The sequence below is a fragment of the Oncorhynchus masou genome, chromosome 10, assembly GCF_036934945.1.
Source record: "Oncorhynchus masou masou isolate Uvic2021 chromosome 10, UVic_Omas_1.1, whole genome shotgun sequence".
Taxonomy (NCBI): Eukaryota; Metazoa; Chordata; class Actinopteri; order Salmoniformes; family Salmonidae; genus Oncorhynchus; species Oncorhynchus masou.
Window position 1 is genome coordinate 21,917,747 of NC_088221.1, and position 20,399 is coordinate 21,938,145.

The following is a 20,399-nucleotide window of genomic DNA, read 5'->3' on the forward strand; positions in this document are numbered from 1 at the left end:
ATGTTAAGTTTGTTCACTTCACATATAACCTACATAATAATAATACTGCTGATTACATATAGTAATAAAGTGGTAACTAAACCAACTTTGGGATTTACATATGCTCTTGAGGGACTTATACAACTCAGTCAGCCTCATTGAAGTTACATAGCTGTCAGTGTTCAACCTAACATGCAATGACAATACAACAGAACAGATGGAAATGATGCCGATTAGATAGGTCAGCTGTGCTTCTAGCTCCTAGGCAACTTTGCAATATTTAGTTTTTATGTGTTACTTCTCACATTATTAGCCCAGAATTTTTTTGATGATATTACATATCACAAGAACTTTTGGATACCAGAGTGGCGGTAACTCGCCACCATTACCAACATGACGACCAGGAATACGACTTTCCTGAGTCGGATCCTTTGTTCGTACCCCCCAGGGCAATTGAACTGATTCCAGAGGCTGATCCAAAACACTGCCGGCGGAGAAGAAGTATTCGGAGTGGACTAGTCCGACTCAGGAGGCGCAAACACCACCCACTGCTTCCGAGTATATTGTTCGCTAATGTTCAGTCCTTGGATAATAAAGTTGATGAGCTCAGGATTAGGATTTCCTTCCAGAGAGACATCAGGGATTGTAACATACTGTTTCACGGAAATATGGCTCTCTCGGGATATACTGTCTGAGTCCGTACAGCCAGTTGGGTTCTCAGTTCATCACACAGACAGGAATAAATACCTCTCCGGGAAGAAGAAGGGCGGTGGTGTATGTTTCATGATTAACTACTCATGGTGTGATTGTGATAACATACATGAACTCATGTCCTTTGTTCACCCGACCGAGAATACCTCACAATCAAATGCCAAATGACCTCCCAAGAGAATTCTCTTTGGTTATAGTCACAGCCGTGCATATTCCCCCTCAAGCCGATACCACAACGACCCTCAAAGAACTTCACTGGACTTTATGCAAACTGGAAACCACATATCCTGAGGCCACATTTATTGTAGCTGGTGATTTTAACAAAGGACATTTGAGGAAAACGCAACCAAAGTTCTATCTATTGATTGTAGTACTCAACTCTACTACTCCAACTTCCAGGATGACTACAAGGCCCTCCCCCGCCCTCCCTTCTGCAAATCTGATCACGACTCCATTTTGCTCCTCCTTTCCTATAGGCAGAAACTCAAACAGGAAGTACCCATGCTAAGGACTATTCAACGCTGGTCTGACCAATCGGAATCCATGCTTCAAGATTGTTTTGATCACGCGGACCGGGATATGTTCCGGGTAGCCTCTGACAATAACATTGACGAATACACTGACACCATGACTGAATTTATCAGTGTATAGGAGATGTTGTACCCACTGTGACTATTAAAACCTACACTAACCAGCAACCGTGGATAGATGGCAGCATTCGCACCAAACTGAAAGTGCGAACTACCGCATTTAACCATGGCAAGGTGAATGGGAATATGGCCGAATACAAACAGTGTAGTTAATCCCTCCATAATGCAATCAAACAGTCAAAACATCGGGATAGAGACAAAGTGGAGTCCCAATTCAATGGCTCAGACACAAGACGTGTGTGGCATCGTCTACAGACAATCCCGGACTACAATGGGAAAACCAGCCACCAGCCAAAACACTGACATCTTGCTGAACAGCTTCAGTGCCACTGACGTGGCCCACTACCAAGGACTGTGGGCTCTCCCACTATGTGGCTGACGTGAGTAAGACATTTAGGCGTGTTAACCCTCACAAGGCTGCCGGCCCGGACGGCATCCATAGCCGTGTCCTCAGAGCGCAGACCAGCTGGCTGGAGTATTTACAGATATATTCAATCTCTCCCTATCCCAGTCTGCTGTCCCCACATGCTTCAAGATGTCTACCATTGTTCCTGTACCAAAGAAAGCAAAGGTTACTGACCTAAATGACTATTTCCCCGTAGCACTCACCTCTGTCATCATGAAGTGCCTTGATAGACTGGTCAAGGATCATATCACTTCTATTTTACCTGACACCCTAGACCCACTTCAATTTGTTTACCGCCCCAATAGATCCACAGACGATGCAATCGCCATCGCAGTGCACACTGCCCTTTACCATCTGGACAAGAGGAATACCTATATAAGAATGCTGTTCATTGACTACAGCTCAGCATTCAATACCATATTACCCTCCAAGCTCATCATTAAGCTTGAGGCCCTGGGTCTGAACCCCGCTTCCTGGGTATTTGGCTTCCTGATGGGCCATTCCCAGGTGGTGAAGGTAGGAAACAACACCTCCACTTCGCTGATACTCAACACTAGGGCCCCACAAGGGTAAGTACTCAGCGTTCTCCTGTACTCCCTATTCAGCCATGACTGCGTGGCCACGCACGCCTCCAGCTCAATCATCAAGTTTGCAGACGCCACAACAGTAGTAGGCCTGATTACCAACAATGATGAGACAGCCTAAAGGGAGGAGGTGAGGGCCCTGGGAGTGTGGTGCCAGGAAAATAACCTCTCACGCAACATCAACAAAATAAAGGAGCTGATCATGGACTTCAGGAAACAGCCAAGGGAGCACCACCCTATCCACAGTGAAGAGACCGCAGTGGAGAAGGTGGAAAGCTTCAAGTTCCTCGACATACACATCACTGACAAACTGAAATGGTCGACCCACACAGACAGTTTGGTGAAGAAGACTCAATAGCGCCTCTTCAACCTCAGGAGGCTGAAGAAATTTGGCTTGGCACCTAAAACCCTCATAAACATTTACAGATGCACAACTGTCGGGCTGTATCACCACCTGGTATGGCAACTGTAACGCTCCATAAATACAAGTAGTCACGAAGTCAATCTCGCCTCCACTTTGACCCAGGATTGATTGACATGCATATTATTAATGTTAGCTCTCTAAGTACATCCAAGGGCCAGCTGTGCTGCCAGGTTCTGAGCCAATTGCAATTTTCCTAAGTCCCTTTTTGTGGCAACAGACCACACAACTGAACAGTAGTCCCTGTACGACGAAACTAGGGTCTGTAGGACCTGCCTTGTTGATAGTGTTGTTAAGAGGGTAGAGCAGAGCTTTATTCTGGACAGACTTTTCCCGATCTTAGCTACTGTTGTATCAATATGTTTTGACCAAGACAGTTTATAATCCAGGGTTACTCCAAGCAGTTTAGTCACCTCAACATGCTCAATTTCCACATGATTTATTACAAGATTTGGTTGAGGTTTAGGATTTAGTGAATGATGTGTCCCAAATACAATGCTTTTAGTTTTAGAAATATTTCAGACTTATTCCTAGCCACCCACTCTGAAACTAACTGCTGCTCTTATTTAAGTGTCGCTGTCATTTTCAGTCGCTGTAGTAACTGACGTGTATAGTGTTGAGTCATCCAAATACATAGACACACTGGCTTTACTCAAAGCCAGTGGCATGTCGTTAGTAAAGGCCAGGGCCCAGACTGCTGCCCTGGCGAATTTCTGATTCTATCTGGATTATGTTGGACAGGCTTCCATTAAAGAACATCCTCTGTGTTCTGTTAGACAGGTAACTCTTTATCCACTATATACCAAGAGGTGTAAACCCATAACACATACGTTTTTCCAGCAGAAGACTATGATCGACAATGTCAAAAGCTGCACTGAAGTCTAAAACACTTCCCACAATCTTTTTATCATAAATTTCTCTCAACCAATCATCAGTCATTTGTGTAAATGCTGTGCTTGTTGAATTTCATTCCCTATAAATGTGTTAAGTCTATTTGTCTATTTGTTTACTGTAAAATAGCACTGTATCTGGTCAAACACAGATTTTTACAACATTTTTCTAAGGGTTGGTAACAGTCTGATTGGTCGGCTATTTGAGCCAGTAAAGTGGGCTTTACTATTCTTAGGTAGCGGAATTACTTTTGCTTCCCTCCAGGCCTGGGGGCACACAATTTCTAGTCGGCTTAAATTTAAAATATGGCAAATAGGAGTGGCAATATCGTCTGCTATTATCATCAGTAATTTTCCATCCAAGTTGTCAGATCCCAGGGGCTTCTCATTGCTGACAACAATATTTTTTCACTTCTTCCATACTCACTTTACGGAATTCAAAATGACAATGCTTGTATTTCAAAATTTGGTCAGATATGCTTGGATGTGTAGTGTCAGCGTTTGTTGCCGGCATGTCATGCCTAAATTTGATAACCTTGCCAATTAAAAAATCATTAAAGTATTGGCAATAGCAGTCGGTTTTGTGATGAACGAGCCATCTGATTCAATGAATGATGGAGCTGAGTTTGCCTTTTTTCCCCAAATTTAATTTAAGATGCCGATGGATGCATCATCGTCATCATCATCATCATCATTACCACAATGCCTACATTCTAAAAGGGGGCCTCAGACAGGCACATTCTATGAGTGATTAGAATGTAATAATGGCACCGGAGGGGATGGCTGTCGTTTTACGGGCTCCTAACCAATTGTGCTATTTTGTTAGTTTTTTCATTGTTTGTAACTCATTTTGTACATAATATTGCTGCTACCGAAACGAGCTTCTGGACATCAGAACAGCGATTACTCACCTCGAACTGGACAAAGATTTTTCTTTAATGAGTCAGACGCAAAGGATATACTGCTTTCCAAGAAAAGGCACAAATCCCCGTCATCCACGTGAAGAAAAGATGTAGAAAAAGGGGGAGGAGGGACGGGTGCCTTGTGAGAATTCGTAGGCTAGTAGGCCACCACCATCTGTACTATTGACCAACGTGCAATTATACAAAAATAAACTGGACAATCTATGATTAAGACTATCCTACCAAGGGGACATTAAAAACTGTAATATCTTATGTTTCACCGAGATGTAGCTGAACGACGACATGGACAATATAGACCCCATACATTGACTCAGTACCAGTACCTCTTTTATATAGGTTTGTTATCGTTATGTAATTTTCTTATGTTACTTTAAAATAAAACATAAATCCTCACGTCCTTAGCTAAAGTGGGCCACCAGTACCTCCCTTCAAGACAGCGCATCGTCCGACCTATCCCAGGATGACCAGAGGAGGGTGACGTGTGAGCCCAATATATCAATCGGTCGCGGACAGCAGACGGAACGTACAGACGACCAGCTGGACACTCAGGGGGGGAAGGCTCTGCACGTGACGCCCGCTCAATGTCCGTGTCCAGCTCCCACACTATACCGGCGCCACCAGACACGAAGCTGGGAGTATGGGAGTGGGATCCATGGACCGCTCCTCTGTGTCATACAGCCGAGACAATGCGTCTGCCTTAACATTCTGGGAGCCTGGTCTGTAAGAAAGAGTAAACACAAAACGAGTGAAAAACATGCCCACCTTGCCTGGCGAGGATTCAATCTCTTCTCCTGCCGGATGTACTCCAGATTGCGGTGGTCAGTCCAGATGAGAAAAGGGTGTTTAGCCCCCTCAAGCCAATGCCTCCACACCTTCAAAGCTTCTACGACAGCTAACAGCTCTCGGTTCCCCACATCATAGTTTCGCTCCGCCGGGCTGAGCTTCTTCGACAAGAAAGCACAGGGGCGAAGCTTCAGTGGCGTACCCAAATGCTGAGAGAGCACTGCTCCTATCCCAGCTTCGGATGCGTCCACCTCCACTATGAATGGAAAAGAGGGATCCGGATGAGCCAGCACAGGCACCGAGGTAAACAGAGTCTTCAGGTGCTCAAAAGCCCTGTTTGCCTCAGCCGACCACTACAAGCGCACCGGGCCCCCCTTTAGCAGTGAGGTAATGGGAGCTGCCACCCGACCAAAACCCCGGATAAACCTCCGGTAATAATTGGAAAACCCCCAAAAATGCTGCAACTCCTTTACCGTGGTTGGAGTCGGCCAATTACGCACGGCTGTAATGCGGTCGCTCTCCATCTACACTCCTTAAGTGGAAATCCGATGCCCTAGGAAGGAGATGGATTGTTGGAAAAACAAGCATTTCTCAGCCTTGACATATAGATCATGCTCCAACAGGCGACCAAGCACCCTGCGCACCAGGGACACATGCTCGGCGCGTGTAGCAGATTATATCAGAATATCATCGATATACACCACTACACCCTGCCCGTGCAGGTCCCTGAAGATCTCATCTACAAATGATTGGAAAACTGATGGAGCATTCATCAACCCATATGGCATGACCAGGTACTCATAATGACCTGAGGTGGTGCTAAATGCCGTCTTCCACTCATCACCCTTCTTGATACGCACCAGATTGTACACACTCCTGAGATCCAATTTTGTGAAAAAACGTGCTCCGTGCATTAACTCAATAACCGTATTGATCAGAGGTAGCGGGTAACTATATTTCACTGTGATTTTATTAAGACCTCGATAATCAATGCACGGGCGTAAACCGACATCCTTTTTTTTCACAAAAAAGAAACTCGAAGAGACAGGTGAAATGGATGGCTGAATGAACCCCTGATGCAGGGATTCAGAGACATATGTCTCCATAGCCTCCGTCTATGCTTGCGACAGGGGATACACGTGACTCTTGGGATATGCAGCGTCTACCAGGAGATCTATCGCACAATCCCCCTGTCGATGGGGTGGTAATTGAGTCGCCTTCTTTTTACAGAAGGCGAGAGCCAAATCGGCATAGTCGGGGGGAATGCGCATGGTGGAGACCTGGTCTGGACTTTCCACCGTAGTAGCACCAACAGAAACCCCTAAACACCTACAGTGCCTTGCGAAAGTATTCGGCCCCCTTGAACTTTGCGACCTTTTGCCACATTTCAGGCTTCAAACATAAAGATCTAAAACTTGTGAAGAATCAACAACAAGTGGGACACAATCATGAAGTGGAACAACATTTATTGGATATTTGAAACTTTTTTAACAAATCAAAAACTGAAAAATTGGGCGTGCAAAATTATTCAGCCCCCTTAAGTTAATACTTTGTAGCGCAACCTTTTGCTCCGATTACAGCTGTAAGATCGCTGGGGTATGTCTCAATCGGTTTTGACCTAAAGACTGAATGATTTTTCCCCATTCCTCCTTGCAAAACAGCTCAAGCTCAGGGAGGTTGGATGGACCTGCATTTGTGAACAGCAGTTTTCAGTTCTTTCCACAGATTCTCGATTGGATTCAGGTCTGGACTTTGACTTGGCCATTCTAACACCTGGATATGTTTATTTTGAACCATTCCATTGTAGATTTTGCTTTATGTTTTGGATCATTGTCTTGTTGGAAGACAAATCTCCGTCCCAGTCTCAGGTCTTTTGCAGACTCCATCACTTCTTCTTACAGAATGGTCCTTTATTTGTCCATTCTCCATCCATCTTCCCATCAATTTTAACCATCTTCCCTGTCCCTGCTGAAGAAAAGCAGGCCCAAACCATGATGCACACACCACCACCAGACACTGCAGGGTGATGAGCTGTGTTGCTTTTGCAAACATAACGTTTTGCATTGTTGCCAAAAAGTTCAATTTTGGTTTCATCTGACCAGAGCACCTTCTTCCACATGTTTGGTGTGTCTCCCAGGTGGCTTGAGGCAAACTTTAAATGACATTTTATGGATATCTTTACAGAAATGGCTTTCTTCTTGCCAACTCTTCCATAAAGGCCAGATTTGTGCAATATACAACTGATTGTTGTCCTATGGACAGAGTCTCCCACCTCAGCTGTAGATCTCTGCAGTTCATCCAGAGTGATCATGGGCCTCTTGGCTGCATCTCTGATCATCAAACTCATTGTGAGCTGAAAGTTTAGACAGGCCAGGCAGAAGGTCTTGGGAGATTTGCAGTGGTCTGATACATCCTTCCATTTCAATATTATCGCTTGCACAGTGTCCTTGGGATGTTTAAAGCATTGGGAAAGACATCCAAATCCCTTTAAACTTCTTCACAACAGTTAATTCGGACCTTTGGACCACTGGTGTGCGCGACAGTGCTGGAGGATTTCTTCACTAAAACTCTGAAAGCGTGCATTTAAACGGAGACTTGATTACAAAGGTGGATTGTCTTTATCATCATTAGTCATTTAGGTCAACATTGGATCATTCAGAGATCCTCATGAACTTCTGGAGAAGTTTATCACTGAAAGACAAAGGGGGCACAAATAATTTTAAACTAACAATTTTTCAGTTTTTGATTTGTTAAAAAGTTTGAAATATCCAATAAATGTCGTTCCACTTCATGATTGTGTCCCACTTGTTGTTGATTCTTCACAAAAAAATACAGTTTTATATATTTATGTTTGAAGCCTGAAATGTGGCAAAAGTGCTGCAAAGTTCAAGTGCAGTGTTACAAGTATGACAGAGTGCACTGTATGAGCATTATATGCAGTCCCTGTGATGAGTTTTGTGGCCAAGAAACAGTGGGGTTATGACAAACTTTCCAGGGTATGACACCAGAATATGCAGGAGAATCAATAAGTAAAAGACTAATCATTTATCCCTACCCGGGATACAACGGAGATACTGCCGGCTGCCAGGGTTTCCTCCTCCTTATATCTAGCCACGGCCTCCCCAGTACCATCTACACAAAGGTGCGGTTACCTCCCTGATAAACCCTGATCCTAATGGTCGACTATCTAAGGCATGAATAGGGAAAGGCATATCCCAGGAACAATAGGAATCCCTAAACTATGAGCTAGACTTTTATTAATGAAATTCCCATGCCTCACCTGAATCTACTAGCGCCTATACTGGGAATGCAGTGAAAGAAAATCAGGAAAAGAGACAGAGACAAACATTAGTTCAGCAGAGGGCTCTGGATGAGAATGGTGATCACCACCTGGGGTGAAGGCAAATGCCTGCCTGCCCTCTCTATTCCCAGAGGAACCAACCCGGCACCGACCAGCAGTTTGCTTTGGACCTTGAATGGTGCCGGCGCTGGATGGAACCCCGACAGTCTCCCTGATCGCACCATTCCCGTTCCATAGGTTCGTGAGAGAGGACGTCCGTCGGGAGCTGGCCTGGAACACCACCCCATCTTCGTCCACTGAGTGGACATGTCCATGTTGTCCAGCTTGATGGACATGTCCACCGCTGGTCGAAGGGGTCTGGTGTTCCATCCTCCAGCACCCTCTCTCACGAACCTATGGAATTGGGAGGGATGGTGCGCAGGGAGACCGGAGGGGTTCCCGCTAGAGCACCATTCAATGGTCGCAGAGGGCACACTGCTGGTCCATCCAGCCGGCAGCCAAGGTCCTATACTCCAAAGCAAAATCCTGTGCACTCCTCGTCTCCTGCCTCAGATGATAGAGAAGCTCAGCCCGCTGCTTTGCCTTCAGGTGTTTGTCGAATACTATCCAGAATTTTCGGGTGAATTCCTCAAAATGGTCCAATGCCGCATCCTCCCTAATACAAGCGCTGGCCCATTCCAGGGCTTTCCTGGTGAGGCATGAGATAAAGGGCGTAACTCTTTCACGGTCAGATGGTACTGGGGAGGCCTTTGGCTAGATATCAGTTCAGTTTGAGGAGGAAACCCTGGCAGCCGGCAGTATCTCCGTTGTATCCCGTAGGTAGGGATAAATGCATAATACTACTACATAAAACTACATAATATGGTGTCATACTGCAGGAAAGTACATAATACTAATAAATACTTCTCAAAACTGCATACTGTGGTGCATATAAATACAGAGCACTCTGTCATAACCCCACTGTTTCTTGCCTACAGAGGGCACTACATTGGCTTCAGACCACGTGGCGAGAATGCTCAGGTACAGTGCCAGAAAGTATTCTTCAGACCCAGATCAGTCGTGGTACATATGAAACGACAGCTTCTCTTCTGAATAGTAAAAATGTGTGACACTTTTGTGAAGAATCAAGTTTTATTGGTGTTAGTTTAAGTTGATTTGTGTTTATTTGTCCTTATCAATGATAATTTCTCCTGACTGCATAACTCAGTTTTAAAAGGACTGAAAAACTCACATGGCACAAGACAGAGTTCTTTGTTCTCTGTTTAGACGCTTTCAGAGTTTTAGTGCAGCAAATCCTCCAGCACTGTCGCTTTGTTGGGTTACCAGTGGTCCAATGTTGCTTAATTAACTTTCTTGGCATGTAAACAGTGTACAGGTGTTCTCCTGTCTTTTTGTATCTTTGTAATTACCCTGCACCTGAAATGAGGTAAATATACCCTGAAGAAAAAACAACCAGGATGTATCTCATCCACTCTTTGATGGGGAGGGCTCCCAAGTCTCTTCTGCCTGGCCTGTGCTGATTACTCACAATGCACTTTGATGTAGAGCAGGCAATAATCTCCTGCTCCCAAGCTTTAAACATCCCGGATCTCCTGCTGTGCAATTTGATTGAATTTGCAAAATGGAATCCAAAAAAGCTGTATTTCCGCAACAGTTGGGTGAAGGAGGTTTAGTGTCAATATCTAAGGCCATAAAATGTCATTATAGAGACTTATCTGCCCCTGCAGCTGAGATCCCTCCATTGCAATGATCTGGTTGAGCAAACAGAGATTATCACTGCAGTGTCTGGTTGTGTGTGTGTGTGACAACAATCAGTGTGTATGTGTGTGTGTGTGTGTGTGTTTGTGTGACATGTAGAATGGACAGGGAATAAATTGTACAGCTGTAAAGAGCAGAGAGTGAGGGAGTGGAGAGTATGGAGTGATGAAGTGAGACATTTTCTAATTGGTGGAAAAAAAAGACAGTCAGAGACCGACAGTTCATGAGTTATAAATAGATAAACTTAGCAAAAAAAGAAAACGTCCCTTTTTCAGGACCCTGTCTTTCAAAGATAATTTGTAGAAATCCAAATAACATCACAGACCTTCATTGTAAAGGGTTTAAACACTGTTTCCCATGCCTGTTCAATGAATCATAAACAATTAATGAACATGCACCTGTGGAGGGAGAGAAAGGAGAGGGGGAGAGAAGAGAGGGAGAGAAAAGAGAGAGGGAGAGAAAAGAGAGAGGGAGAGAAAAGAGGGGGTAGAGAAAAGAGGGGGAGAGAAAAGAGAGGGGCAGAGAAAACAGAGGGGGAGAGAAGAGAGAGGGAGAGAAGAGAGAGGGGGAGAGAAAAGAGAGGGGATAGAGAAGAGAGGGGGAGAGAAGAGAGAGGGGGAGAGAAAAGAGAGGGGGAGAGAAAAGAGAGGGGGAGAGAAAAGAGGGGGATAGAGAAGAGAGGGGGATAGAGAAGAGAGGGGATAGAGAAGAGAGGGGGAGAGAGAAGAGAGGGAGGGAGAAGAAAGGGAGGGAGAAAAAAGAGAGAGGGAGAGATGAGAGAGGGGGAGAGAAAAGAGAGGGGGAGAGAAAAGAGAGGGAGGGAGAAAAGAGAAGAAGAGAGGGAAGGAGAAAAAAGAGAGGGGGAGAGATGAGAGGGAGAGAACAGAGGATAGTGCGTGTGGCCCAGTACCGCCAAATCTAGGTCCAAGAAGCTCCTAAACAGCTTCTATCCCCAAGCCATAAGACTCCTGAACATCTCATCAAATGGCTACCCAGACTATTTGCATTACCCCCCCTTACACCACTGCTACTCTCTGTTGTCATCTATGCATAGTTACTTTAATAGCTCTACCTACACGTACATATTACCTGAACTAACCATTCATTGCCCATGCACATTGACTCTGTACGGGTACCTCCCTGTGTATAGTCTCGCTATTGTTATTTTACTGCTGCTCTTTAAATACTTGTTACTTTTATTTCTTATTCTTACTCATCTTTTTTTAAACTGCATTGTTGGTTAGGGGCTCGTAAGTAAGCACTGTTTCACTGTTGTATTCGGCGCATGTGACTAATAACGTTTGAGTTGATTTGAATTGGACTATAGATCATGTTCCGAGTTTGAGCTGCTACTTTAACCAGTTTCCCCTGTGAGAACCCGTCAGACACAGACAGACATGTTACAGTAGTGAGAGTCGACAAGTCGAAAAAGCAGCCAGACCCAAAGATAAGTTCACTGTGTTTAGAGAACTTCCAATCAGTCACTGTGGAAGTGAGAATAATGAGAAAGATGGATATAACAGAGAATATTCCTTATATAATGGTATTCTGGCAGAATGAGATATTCCCTGCCTGTTTGAGTTAGATAACGTGTATGTGTGTGTGTAGTAGATATGCAAATCCATTTCATTTTGCAGCACATCATTTGCTGCTACACTGCCTTGAACAATTTTTTTAATCTCACTTATGTACTTCTCTCTCCAATTTTGTGTTAAGGAATATCAGACACATATTTTTTGAACATTAGCGCAGAAGGAAGTCAAGGCCACAGAAACATGAAAAAAATCATCTGAGGCAGCAGGTATACACACTGGCCTGTGGAGAGCAGAGCAAGAAGAAAGTACATGTGTATAATTATGTAAACAACTGCCTCCTAGAGAACTACATTCAACATGAGGAATTCAATGTATTTGCCCTACAGGAATGCCTTTCTACTTTAATTAGAATGTACTCTTCCACATAGTACCTCTCCCACTCCAATACAGTGCATTGAAATTACTATTTTCTATGCTATGCTCCCAAACATAATTTTTCTCATTCAGACTTGTTCACTTCACTTGCCATTTGTCACCTCCTACCAATGATCTTTTATTCAATGGCTGACTGGATAATAGTGCTCACGTGTTGACGTGTTTTGTACCTCCAAGTTGTCAAGGCTGGAGGGAAGGGAGCAAGGGCAAAAATGAAGAGAGCAAGGGCAAGAATGAAGGAAGCAAAAGCAGGAAGCAATGAATCAAGTGTAGGAAATACGAGAGTAAGGGAATGAGTAAAGGAAGCAAGGGTAGGAATTAAGGTGAGAAAGGGCAACAATGAATGGAGCAAGGGAAAGAATGAAGGGAGCAAGGGCAGGAATGAAGGGAGCAAGGGAAGGACTGAAAGGAGCAAGGGAAGGTATGAAGGGAGCAAGGGAAGGACTGAAAGGAGCAAGGAAAGGACTGAAAGGAAAGGGAGGACAGGAGGGAAGGACTGAAAGGAGCAAGGAAAGGACTGAAGGACTGAAAGGAGCAAGGAAGAGCAAGGAAAGGACTGAAAGGAGCAAGGAAAGGACTGAAAGGAGGACTGAAAGGAGCAAGGAAAGGACTGAAAGGAGCAAGGGAAGGACTGAAAGGAGCAAGGGAAGGACTGAAAGGAGCAAGGGAAGGACTGAAAGGAGCAAGGGAAGGACTGAAAGGAGCAAGGGAAGGACTGAAAGGAGCAAGGGAAGGACTGAAAGGAGCAAGGGAAGGACTGAAAGGAGCAAAGGAAGGACTGAAAGGAGCAAGGGAAGGTATGAAGGGAGCAAGGGCAGGAGAGAAGGGGAGTCCTCTGTTTGGAACCTAACCCAGCCCTTTGCCAGCAGAGAAAGAGACTGCAGTCTGATTGTTAGCTAATCACTATTCATAAAGCACTGCTGTCACGTTCGTTGGACTAAATGTCGGACCAAGGCGCAGCGGATGTTGAGTTCCACATTATTTATTAGAAAGTGAAACAAAGCAAAGACAAAAACAAATAAACAATAAACTAACAACGAACCGTGACTACAGAGATGCTACGTGCACTAACTCAAAACAATATCCCATAAAACACAGGTGGGAAAAACAGCTACTTAAATATGATCCCCAATTAGAGACAACGATTACCAGCTGCCTCTAATTGGGAATCATAAACAATCATCAACATAGAAAAACAAACATAGAACCCCACATAGAAATAATAAACTAGACTAACCCCCCAGTCATGCCCTGACCTACTCTACCATAGAAAATAAGGACTCTCTATGGTCAGGACGTGACAACTGCACACAGGAGGCTCCTCATAATCTACTGAAAGTGTTCAATTTAACACTGGTACAGTGCATATACGGGTCTATACTTTTCAGTGTTAAATTAATACACTGCTTAGTGTAAGTCCTTTAGTGCTGAGCGATTAGTGCTTATTGAGGTCTGTTCGGTTTCGGTTCGATTATTTTTTTTAAATCACGGTTTTTCGATTTTGGTTTCGATCATTTTTTTATACATTAAATGCTTTTTTTTTTAAATAGAAATTCCAAAGTCCAAAATAATGAGAATTCAATTGCCAAAACATTCAAAATATTCCATAGTCTCTGTCAGGTCCACATTGGTTACACATCAGTAGAAAATAGGAAATTACTATGATATAATACAATATTTCAGTTGTCTATATTACTTACTTTTTTTGATGATGTATTATTTTTCATTCCTAATTCCTTTTTTAAGTCATCATCTCATCTTTGCTCGGGCAGAAGCAGTCTGCCAGCCACACCTAACGTAATCTATGTGTTCCCTATACTGTACTGTCTTTAGTCAACCTATTTGGCTAGCCTGCCTAAGTAGCCTATGCTGCACAGCTGTCTGACAAAATAATTGTAGCAGTTCTTCAAAGTAGATGAGGTATACTTTCATGAACTGTCTCTGTCCCTTGTTGTTGTGTTGTGTAGCTTCCTCTCTCATGCGGTCTTTGCGGTATGTCTGTATCTCACCTAACATAGCTGACGTAAAACTGTATCTGTCCAGAGATCTGTATATAATAATATATGACATTGATTTTGTCTAACAAACCTGAGTCAATGGAAACCTGCCTTCTGACTGTCCATTAAAGCTGATATAGCAGATATAAATCTGTGTAAATCTGTTAAAAAACGTTTTACTTTTTTAAATGTACATTCCCTTCAATATATTACAGGGAAGGTCCGTAAAAAGAAGGGAGAAAAAAAAGTTACAGTGACCGACTGGCTCAAATCGGTCTTATGTAGCAAAATTTAAAAATGGTGTTTTTTTACATTGGATAAAAGTAGAGACACGGAACTACAAAATGGTATATCATACACTGGATTTTTGAGGAACAATGGAAAAGTAATTATGCTTTGAAAGTTGATAAACTTGTAAACTCACTTTTGAGAAAATGGCCTTTGAATGTTTTGGTACCTACTGGAGAGCTCTCCTTTGTCTTGACCCATTCAGCATGGTTCACACCCTCTTAAGCCAGCTCCACTCATCTCTTTAAGGATTCACATGTGAGGTCATGTGTTAAACAGTGAGTGTAGTAAAGATTAAGACTAAGAGTGGTAAAAGTAGTAGCCTAGAATAAGGAAAAATTCCAGGTAAACAGAAAGTGTCCAGATAAAAATATTTTATAAATATTAGAATATTAAATATTAGATGTGTGTAAGGAGAGAGTCATTTGAATAGAGGCACTGCAGATAGTGCTGATGACTGGTCCGTCCGAACCACGCATGAACAAGGGAATCTATATTCAGAGAGCCTGTTTCTGTCCTACCCTTGACTTTGGTGCAAGGCATGTGATGTCCATAACTTCTTCGTCGCAAAACTCCCGGATCATCTCAAAATAATATGTTTATACAGATATCAGTTCCATAAAATAATGGATATTGTACCAATACATTTTTGCCAGAACGTTTCCCTTTTGTTTTCTTCTGCAGGTGTTTTAGTTGCAGCCAGAAACTGACTAGGTCTCAGTCACACGTCAGAATTAGACATTCATCCATGTTTCTCAAATGTCAAGTCTCGAAGTGGTTCCAAACAAAGTGTTTATGGTTAAGTTTATTTATTAATTCCACATTATTTTACTACCAATTTGCATGTTTGAATACAGCGAAAGAAAGTTGTTTTTGAGATTTCTGTTTGAAGCCTATCCCAAACCTTAACCATTCAGAGTTAATAACTAAATGTAAACATTTTGATATTTGAGGAACATCTAATTCTGACATGAGACTGTGAGTTGGTTTCTAGCAGCAGCTTGTTTATACACACAACTTTCTATCACTGGACTTGAACATGCAACCTTGAGCACCAGAGACAAATGCCAATGCCTATATGCCAACCCCAACACACCAACAAAACCCAAACCTATTTGAAGGTAACAGTGCTCACTGTTGCCCCTAGTGGCCGGTTTCCAAGTCACCTCCCGACATCCTCAGACATGGATTGAATTCGAATACTGACTTGTATAATACATGGGTGACCAGGTTGCCAGAAACAGCACGAGCCGTCAGTCACAATGTCTGGGCCAATCAGATCTCAGAAATCACCCTTACTCTGGCCTAGACACACAACACAATATCCTCTCAACCATCCTTGACCACTAACACCCCCTCCTCCTCTTTAGAGTTACTCTACAATAACTCTAAAGTCTTAAGTGCTTGTCAGAGCTCTAACTATAGTCCACAAGGAACTTTTGTGTTATTGTGATCGCTGGGAGAATAGGAATACTGAGGACAGTAACCTCTGCTCTGCTGAATGAGAATAATAAAAACATATATATTAAAATGTTTGTTAATATGTATATATAAATCCAATCAATTAGGCCTATTCATCTTCTTCTTCTTCTTCTTATCCTTAGTGTAAAGCCTTTGCCTTCTACGTTCGTATTACACATGGTATACAGTATATAGTGCGTTATGCCATTGTATGCTATGGCTTTGTGTTCACTACACAGTATTGCTCTGCGTTAGTGCGTTTCAAACCACTACACCCACGTCTCACCGTCAGAAACAACTTGTATCTTAGTGGGGTACCGTTACTATTACGCACATTACGCATATTGACATCGATGCAGAGCCAAACTCTCCCGAAATAAAACTCGAAATGCTCCGTTGGGGACAAATTTAGGAAACAACATTTTGGTTAGCTATTCATTTATGTGAAAAGAACTTATTTGAAGTCATTTAGAATAATTTTCTTAAAACTTAATTCGAGGATGAGCAGCTGCTACCCAGTGATTTAGTTGCCGGAGATATTCAAAATCTTACAGCGCGGTCAGTCAAATAAACTATGAATAGGGTAGGCTACACCATCCATGAAAGTTGTTTTACGGCTATGAAATTACACTTGAACGATTTAACGAAGATACAAGTTTGAAGTTCCATTCATTGGCTAAATCTACAATATACAGCAGCCCTACCTTATCACTCACAGCGCATGCAATGAGCCTTTATAGGCGAGAAGGCTAGAGAGGCATCGGACCGACTCACCGAAGCAGGAGTTGATGAAACCGTACCACAAGCAGCCGTGGCGGCCCAGGAGCCACTTTCCCTTGATACTGGAGGTAAAACTCAACGTGGTCCCGAACATGCACACCAGCATGTCGCTCACGCTGATGTTGAGCAGGAGCATGTTGACCGGGGTACGCAGCTTCTTGAACTTGCAGAAGAGGAGCAGTACCACGAAGTTGTTGAGGAAGCCGAAGGTCATGATCAAGCCCAGAAACACGGAGAGCACGATGAAGCCAGTCCTGGAGAGGGTCTCTTTCGGAGTGTCGCTCCATTCCCGGTCCAGTAAGCTGAACGGGTCGTCGCTCACGTTGTGGCTATAGTTGAGGTCAGCCAGATCATAAATCATCCTGGTTGCTGTTCACGAAGGCTAGTTTCATATTACTCTGGCTGGGGGAAATTTGGCTAAATTGCGGCAGGCAGTGCGCACGGAGCTCACGCCATCATTACCTGGCCATGTCCCTCCCTATCTCGCCACCAGCGTCAGCGCTCCACAGGAATGTCCAGGCCTCCATTAAGGCCTACAAGTACAGCTGGTTGCTTAATCTACGCCATTAATCACTGTGCAATATCACTCTTATTTTCCATTTGTTGAATATTCTTTTACGGTATATTTCCAGTACTAGTGTAGTTTTGAGCAGCTTTTAGCATCAGTTGCGTTAAAATGAGTAAACCTATTTCACAAAATACACGATGATATTCTGTCCCACACGTCTAGTGAAGGTTGGAGGATATGATATCTCAACTGCGTGGCAATGTCGCAAGGCAATTCCAGCGTGCGCAGCGAGGCTGGTCCAGGGTGTCCATCGCGGTTATGCGCAGTCTTTGGAGTTCATTCACAAGTCTCGAATGGTACTTAACGTGTCTTGCACATTTTACCCACTTGCTAGGACATTTAAAAAAATACATTATTATTGATTATTGCTCATCATATTATTGCTGACCCACATACACTAAGAGTGCAACCGTGTATCTATTATCTATTTTGCCTAGAGTATTATGTTTTGTTCAAGAGAGTATATCATGGAATTGTTTTGCTTCAATGGTCAGGCGACTCTAAAATGTGCCTGCCTTTGTGATCTAAATCCAAGCTTCAGTTATTGTGTACGGTGCTCCTTTGCTACTGTTGAATTTAATGATCAGTCACTGCGCGCGAGCCTGGGAGTCCTCTGTTCCCTGGGCTAGCACGGTGCAGTTTATTATAGCCAGATCTCTCTCTCTCTCTCTGTGTGTGTGTGTGTGTGTGTGTGTGTGTGTGTGTGTGTGTGTGTGTGTGTGTGTGTGTGTGTGTGTGTGTGTGTGTGTGTGTGTGTGTGTGAGAGAGAGACACTTTATAGAGAGTTGTTAGTTCAAGAAACGAACCCAGTTTGCGCACTCTCATTTGCTATATTTGTAAGTCTGAGCGTGGCTTTTACATTTTGAATTCTGTGTTCGGATACACTTCCGCACATGCAACGAATTTATTTATTTTAATAAAAACCCTCCATTCCATTATTCCTTTGTTTTTCATTGTGTTACATTCTACAGTAGGTTTTTCATAAAATTATTGAAATTCTGAAGGAAAGTGGAATGTCCCTCATTAACATAATGACACGCAATGCCGTCGGGGTTAGCCAAATAAAAATGTGATTGACATTAAAAATATATATATATTTTTAAACATTGTTTTTCTTCACATTTTCAAACATGCCATTTATATTTTCCTACTGGGTATTACATCTAGTGTCAAATACAGGTAGCCTAGTCAAATAAATAACTAATCATATTAAGAGAGTTTGAGAGTGGATTCTCGGCTCTCATTAGCATGAAAACTAAATACAGACACAGACTGTGTGGAAAATGATGTAAGACTGAGACTCTCCAATACAACCCAACATTGCAGAGTTATGTGCATCCTTTCAGACACACCCTTCTCATTAACCTGTGGTGAGTTATTCAACATTTTCGACCAAAAAAACATGGTTTTATATGTCAGATGTTTAAATAAGAGCCAAATGATTTATTATTATTGTGCCCGGGTCCTATAAGAGCTCTTTGTCACTTCATACGAGCCGGGTTGTGACAAAAACTCACTCTTATGTTTAATACATATGTTTAATATTTATTTAAATGTTTACTTATGTTTAATAAGTATTGTATAGTGTGTGTGTGGCAGGCTTACAGTGATGGCAGAAAACAACATTTGAGAGTGCGCTGACCCTGGTGCTAAAGGGGGATGCAGCTGGAGGTTGAATGTTTGAAGGGGTATGGGACTATAAAAAGATTGGGAACTGCTGTTCTAGGGAAAGGGGGATATCTAGTCTGTTGTACAACTGAATGCATTCAACTGAAATGTGTCTTCCTCATTTAACCCAACCCCTCTAAATCAGAGAGGTGCGGGGGGCTGCCTTAATCAGCACCCGGGGAACTGCCTTTCGCAGAATGACAGATTTCTACCTTGTCAGCTTGGGGATTCAAACCAGCAACCTTTCGGTTACTGGCCCTACACTCCTACCCGCCAGACTACCTGCCGCCCTCAAACTGGTTTGACACTGGCTTGATATCCTCATGGTTCTATTCAAAGTCATGTTCTCAGAAGGTTAATAAAACCTCCCAGGAAAACTTTCAGGGAACCATAGTAAAACGTTCTCAGAACCTGCCTGCAATCAAAAACATTTATGTTCCCAGAACAGGCAAAATTTTCACTTCCATTCTCAGAATGTTTAAAAAAACATTACGTTTTACTGGTCAGGAAACGTATGGCTTCGTTCCCAAAACCAATGGAAAAACAAAAATTAACGTTGCCACAACTTCCAAAGAACCAAATGTGTTAGCTACGTATGTTAGCTGGGTATGTTCTGAGGACACATTTTGGCTTGGAAGCCTTCAGGCCATCTTGCTGGTTTCACAGTTCTCAGTGTGTGAGATCTCAGATGTGAGAAGACAGGGAGCTGGTCTTGCCAGAGGCTTTGGTGCCAGTGTTGATGCTGCTATGCTGTGAATTCCATTCCCAGCTGTAAGCCTTAGAGAGAGAGGTGGCTTTGAGAACAAGGAGGAATGACGCTCACTACATTATTGTGCTCCAGTATGCATCGAAAAGGCAAGTAGAGGTCAAGAGGGATTTCAAATAAGAAATAAATGTGCACACTGCTCTTGCTCGTATCGTTTAAAAAAAAAAGTTTACACGTCAGCCAATCGGAAGGCCTTTGATAAAGGCACTAATGAAAGGTATGAGGCTGACATGTAAGCTTTAATTAAAGAAGTGATACAAGCAAGAGGGAGAGAGAGGAGACATTGTACCATAGCGTTGGCCCAATATTAAATCAACCCTTTGCCCCCACTTGGCACATCCTGACTCACACTCCAGGATATGAAAGGCCTGGATAGGTAACGGCTCAATCTAGCCCTGTGGCAGGCTGAGTGGAGTCTCCACTATGTTTCTTACCTCTGTCTATCCTGTTCTGCCAGGTCTTACCTGCAAGGTAAGTATAGGAAAAACTTAGACG

The 20,399-nt window shown here is 43.2% G+C and overlaps 1 protein-coding gene across 1 annotated transcript in view; it reads right to left on the reverse strand.

Annotated features, from left to right (window-relative positions):
- Positions 1 to 17,263, reverse strand: part of LOC135547336 (parapinopsin-like) — a 39,616-nt gene extending 22,353 nt beyond the window's left edge. Inside the window, exon 1 of the mRNA XM_064976252.1 lies at positions 16,897 to 17,263. Coding sequence (XP_064832324.1) covers positions 16,897 to 17,263 — 367 coding nt within the window. The remainder of the gene's footprint in view (positions 1 to 16,896) is intronic.
- Positions 17,264 to 20,399: the final 3,136 nt, after the last annotated feature.